At 45.4% G+C, this 6261-nt stretch overlaps 1 protein-coding gene across 1 annotated transcript in view; it reads right to left on the bottom strand.

Moving 5' to 3' along the window:
- Nucleotides 1–826: 826 nt before the first annotated feature.
- eps8a (epidermal growth factor receptor pathway substrate 8a) overlaps nt 827–6261 on the bottom strand; it is a gene marked incomplete in the record, with an annotated part of 25068 nt that continues 19633 nt past the window's right edge. Inside the window, 2 exon segments of the mRNA XM_037981212.1 lie at nt 827–1825; nt 5771–5903. Of these exon segments, the coding sequence (XP_037837140.1) occupies nt 1715–1825; nt 5771–5903 (244 nt within the window).

Raw genomic sequence — 6261 nt, 5'->3', positions numbered from 1 at the left:
CAGTGAGGACACACTGGGGGCAGTGAGGACGCTGTGTGGACACTGTGGAGTCAGTAATGACACACTGGAGGCAGTGTGGAGACGCTGGAGGCAGTGAGGAGACGCTGGTGTCAGTGAGGACACGCTGGAGGCAGTGAGGACACGCTGGAGGCAGTGAAGACACCGTGGAGTCAGTGAGGACAAAATGGGGGCAGTGAGGACGCTGTGTGGACACTGGAGTCAGTGAGGAGACGCTGGAGTCAGTGAGGAGACGCTGGAGCCAGTGAGGACACTGTGTGGACACCATGGAGTCAGTGATGTCTGACGTTGTCTCTTCTGCCAGAAGAGGCGAGCAGGTGGACAGACACGCTCGGCTGGATGAAGAACAGCAGGAAAACATGATTTTTTAAATCTTTTATTAGTTTTTGGGGAAAGGCACCATGAAAACTACCCATGTGTTCCTGATTGGCCTCTACACCTGTTTGGGTTCTAACATGTTTGACTCTTAACAAGCAGGCGAGCATCACCTGGAAACTATCAGGAGAACCTTTAACCTGGAGCCAGAATCTTCAGTGCAGACGTACAAACATCAGTCCAACGAGCAGAACCAGAACCAGAACCCTTTCTGGTCCCTGGCTTCTGCAGAACGTTGAAATCTAAACGAGTTCATGACCGGCACGAACATCAGAACATCTCCGTCCTACAAGCTTTTATTTTGACAGGTCAGTTGAAGCAGCTGAAGATCGAACAAATAAAAGAATTATTGCTGATTCTGATGAGTCGTGTTTCATCAGCAGAGTGACGGCGTTCAGCTCGGTACCGATCCAACATCATGCGACCAGAACACGCCCAGAAACATTCAGCTTCAAACAGCTACAGATCCAGCTTTTTTGTTTTTCTCTTTTTGTTCTCCTGAACGTCAACATTTTCCTGCTCAGGAAAAAGATTTTTAAAAATCTGAAGAACAAAAAAAAAAGTGAAATGTTTTTAACGGAGAACATCGACAGACTTTGTTGAGGTGAACTTCCTGTTTTTCTTTTGAACATCATGTCTGACCGAACCTCATGAAGCGTTGTCACTCTGCTCACCGACCAATCAGCTGACTCCTGAGATTACCTGTGAAGGTGGGCGGAGCTTAATGCTACATTCAGTTTGATTGTTAGTGTCAGAGAAAAGAGCAGGAGTCTGATTCACCTGCAGCTGAAACAGTCGGAACATTGAAACATTCAGTCATAAATTAAATCTACAGAACAGTTTCTTCTTATTAGAAATCATCAGTTAGTTCAAAAGTTATTTTTGTACAAAACATTTTATACTAAACAACAAAAATGTGGCCCCCAGACCTCCGCCGGGCCCCAGCCGGGCCCCAGCAGAAATCAGCTTCACTTTGAGCTCCTCGGGTTTAGTTTTCCGGACCATCAGTCGCTGAAGGACGATTCTCTCGCTGCGACCTGAAACCTGAGAGGCCCAAAGAGGAGCTGATCCCCTGTTCCACCGTTCCAACGTTAACACTGAGAGGCTGAGAGTCCCAGAAATGTTCCTGTGAACTTCAGGCAAATGTGGGAGAACAATCAGTGGATTTTGAACTAACTGGACGTCCAGAGGTCACGGAGACGAGCTGAGGAGTTCCTGCCTGCGACGCATGATCTCCACGAACGCCGCTCGGTCCGCCGCCGCCTGAGGATGAAGAGCGGGACAAGGCTGGAAAATTTAAAAAAATAAAACCCGGTGGAGCTCAGTGGGTGCTGCCTTCATCAAACGACTCCACCCCGGAATCACAGGTGCTGGCTGCCAGCTTCTCCTGCCGCCTCCTCATGATCTCCTGGAGCTCAGAGCCTGAACTCTTCTGGACACAGTGAGGACATGGAGGACATGAAGAGGAGACAAACGGGTGGTTAGAGCTCAGACACAAACACACAGTGCAGAACTGATCTCAGGAGACTCTTGCAGGGACGCAGTGATTTTCTGAATCCTGGCTGTAATTCACCCCACGACCAGAAGATCAACCGTTTCATGACCCTCAGCTTTGCTGCAGCTCACGGACCTTCTGTTAGCAGCTGGTACCGTTAGCTTTCAGCTGATGTGTTCACACCACAAACAAACTCCTTCGATCTAACGCAGACTCATTTCTTAGTGATGGTCTTCATGCTCCTGTGTCCTTCTCCTTCAGAGAAGGAGCTAACAATAATCGGGACCTTAGCTCCTCCCTCAGAGGAGCTAACAATAGTCGGGACCTTAGCTCCTCCCTCAGAGGAGCTTACAATAGTCGGGACCTTAGCTCCTCCCTCAGAGGAGCTTACAATAATCAGGACCTTAAGCTCCTCCCTCAGAGGAGCTTACAATAGTCAGGACCTTAGCTCTTCCCTCAGAGGAGGAGCTGAGTGATTTACTGAGTATATTCCAGATATCTACATTTCTCCCTCATGTCAAAACTTCATTGTGAATATAGAGTATACATTTTAACAGCTTTTCTTAACTGCCTGCATCTAATTCACTGAGTGTTTAGCTTTTCCCAGCTTCTTTGAATGCATCAAAGCTCACTGCCCCTCCCATCCCGAAGAAACGACTGATAAGCATCAACACTGCCGTCTCTGAGAAAACTTGTGTGTGACTGCGTGATGTTTCAGACTCCTGCTAACAGGAAGTTAGCAGGTTTAACTGTCAAGCAGCAGATAAGCTTCAGGAGGACCTGATCTGTTGGACCCGTTGTCCCTGAAGAGTCTCCCTCAGACCTCTTTGCCTCTAAAGCCAGAATCCTACGGAGCTCCTGCCTCTTTACGTCTGGAAACCAGAAGATTTAAGCAGGAAATCTTTAACTGAAACCAGAGGCATCCATCAGCAGCAGGAAGCCTTCAGAGATGCTGGAAGAGAATGTCTACAGCTGCTGGAGTCAGGAGGCATGCTGGGTAACAACGGGCTAACAGCTGGTTGCACAAACATCTGCTGAGCCGGACATAAGGTCCAAACCAGGACGGAACGTCAGACTGAATCAATACAGAAACACTAAAACTGGTTTTATTTGGAGCGATTTAAGCCAACATAAACCTGACATCCAGCTGACCTCTGACCTTTGTGCAATCAGCTGAAGAAGTAAAACATTAATTAATAAATACCAGGCCAATAATTCATATTCACCAGCTCTTTAAACAACACATTTATTCTATCTTAACTGCTAAAACCTAAGACCAGATCTACTTCCTGGTCTCTACAGGTTGGGTGTGCAGGGGTGATGGTGGAGGGGGTGGAGTCAAGATAAACAGGAAGTGGAGTTTAGGATGGACAGCCACAGCAGGAGGATTGTTGCTACCTTAGACATAAAAACTTGGTTCTGATGGCCAGAACCTGGTTCCTTGTTCCTAACTGACAGTTTCTGGTGTAAATCTTTGGAAGAACGATCCTCATGTCAACAGGATCCAAACTTCTGCTTCATTCGTCAGAACACTGTACAAACTGTCAAGCATGGTGGTGGTAGCATCATGCTGTGGTCCGTGTGGATGAAATAATGGTGGAGGACAACCTCCAAATTCAACTTCACCTCAAACCAACAGCTGGACGACTGAAGCTCCGACACAGTTTGGTCCAACAGGACAAGGATCTGAACCAGAACTGGTTTCTGACTGGATCAAGAACCAGAACTGGTTTCTGACTGGGTCAAGAACCAGAACTGGTTTCTGACTGGATCAAGAACCAGAACTGGTCTTCCCAAAGTCCCGACCTCAGCCTGATTGAAAATTTGTGGACTTGGATTAAAAGTCGGTCCTTGTAGGAAACCAACCTGTTCTGTCCTACCGAGTCCATACCCAGGACCGGGAAACCTTGGATTAGGAGGACTGACTGGTTCCCAAGTCAAACCAGTCAAAGAGACTTGGTGGTCCCAGATCAGGAGAACCCAGTTCCAGTGGAAGTCAGGACCACCAAAACCCAAACCGAAAATCTAAATTAGAGGTTTGTGTCTCTTCATGTTCTGGGTTCTCTTTGGTCGAAGGTGGAGACATTGGTGTCAAATGGTAGAAGAGTCCCCCCCCCATAGACCCCCCAGGATCCCCCAGAGACAATAAGTTAGTCCTTTGTCCAGATCAGTCCTTTTAGATGCTCTTCATCTGTAACCTGAAACCAAAAACCCAGAAGTTACAGAGACGATTTTCCCTTCAGGTCCTGAAAGAATATTCAAATCCAAGACGAGTGTCTCATCAAGTCAAAGTCAACAGCTTTAGGTTGAAACGGGTCAAAGTCTTGAGTCCAAAGGAACATGTTGGTCCCCAAACCGAGTCTGAGGTAAAGGACATGTCTGCACTCAAAAAGATCAAGAACTTCTCCTCTTGAGGAGAACTTCAGAGTTTCAAGTTTGGATCTTCAGTTTTGGTTTTTTAATCAGCAGAAACAGTTTTTAGCTCGTCTCGCCTTCATCTGACTCTTTACTGTAAACTTTAAGTAGAAACCTTAGAACCCAGTGGGTTCTCTGGGACATGGAGTCCCTTTAAAGATGTTCTGGCCAACAGAACGAAGCCGGGAAGGTGCTGATCTGCAACGATACCTTAATGATTGTTGTAAGACAACCAGAAGATCAAAGGAGGGTCAGAAGAAAACCTGCAGATGGGAAACAGACACCACACACCAAGACAGAAGATCCTGAAGAACAATGTGACTGCAGCAAGTAGGGACGAGGTCCTGGTCCCCTCCAGGACCGCCACAGGACAACAGCGCCCCCTGCAGGTCAGCTGAGGACTACTGAGCGTTCAGCCCGGGGGGCGGAGGGGCCAGAAATCAAATCTTAGTTTGAGTCGAGGGACGAATTCAGTCAATATTCATATAGACAATAGTCCTGCCCAGTGTGGGCGGAGCCTACATTTCCCTCCGGGCAAGGCAGCTGTTAGCTGCTGCAATGCATTCTGGGATTTGTAGCATAAACCGACGAAAAAACATCAAACTTCAATCTGAATTATTACTTCCTTTAGTTTAAATTATAAATGTGTAAAAGTTATGAAACATTTTAACAAACATATAATAAAGTTTTTCTTCGGGACATTTTTCAGTAACGTCCTGCTCGATGGCGCCCCTGGTGGACCGGATGTGAAATTATCTGATTCGTCTCTGTTTGCTGCAGCTCGTTTTCAATCAACCAATCAGAAGCTGGAAGCTGGGCTAACATCTGAACAACAGATAAAAACAGAAAAATCACTTTTATTATTCATCTGTTCTGATTTCAGGAAATTAAAAGGATTCAGATTTAAATTAAGATTTGTTTGAACGTCTGAATTCTTCGGTCAGCAAACGGAGGCTTTCAGTTTTCTGGAAATTAAATCATTTCTATAGTTTTGGACTAAATTCATTCAGAATTTAAACTCAGAAAATAAAATAAGGTTGACTTTTTATATTTTACAGCAAAAAATATTCAAATTTAATTTTTGGAGTATCTCAAAATTAATCACAAAATATTATTCTAAACATTATTCTTCTTTCTTTTAGTTTAATAGAATATCATTTCAAAATCAAACTAATTATTAACTCAGTTTTATAAATAAAAATTAAATAGTAAAATGTTCAGTACAGCACGGTTTTATTTTCTAAATATTCAATATGTTTCTGGAATAAAGTTGTTTTTTTTTCTATCTAAACATTTTGACAGGATTTCATTTATTAAACTAAAAACAATACATTTCTCTTTCATGAGTTTAAATTATACCAAAAACAACTACATTAATAATGAATGTTAACAGCTTCATTTGTATCTGGATTTTATATTCTCAAACTCGAAGAGGAAACGCTTCAACAGGAAGTAGAAATGTCTCACCTCCAGCGCCGCCTTCTGGACGGTCACCTGACTGAAGACTCGCGCTCCGTCGTCGGGACAAACCGTCTTCAGCTCCTCCTTGTTCAGAGAGAAGAGCTGCGCTCCGGTGAGAACGCCGAGGCTGCTGATGGTGCTGCAGACACACACCGCCACAATAAGAGCTGACCGCTTCCTGTACACTGTCACAATAAGAGCTGACTGCTTCCTGTGCACTGTCACAATAAGAGCTGGGAACAGCTGTGCTCCGGTGAGAACGCCGAGGCTGCTGATGGTGCTGCAGACACACACCGCCACAATAAGAGCTGACCGCTTCCTGTACACTGTCACAATAAGAGCTGACTGCTTCCTGTGCACTGTCACAATAAGAGCTGGGAACAGCTGTGCTCCGGTGAGAACGCCGAGGCTGCTGATGGTGCTGCAGACACACACCGCCACAATAAGAGCTGACCGCTTCCTGTACACTGTCACAATAAGAGCTGACTGCTTCCTGT

Source organism: Kryptolebias marmoratus, linkage group LG18, assembly GCF_001649575.2.
Source record: "Kryptolebias marmoratus isolate JLee-2015 linkage group LG18, ASM164957v2, whole genome shotgun sequence".
Lineage (NCBI taxonomy): Eukaryota > Metazoa > Chordata > Actinopteri > Cyprinodontiformes > Rivulidae > Kryptolebias > Kryptolebias marmoratus.
This window is presented reverse-complemented; position numbering and strand designations above follow the sequence as displayed.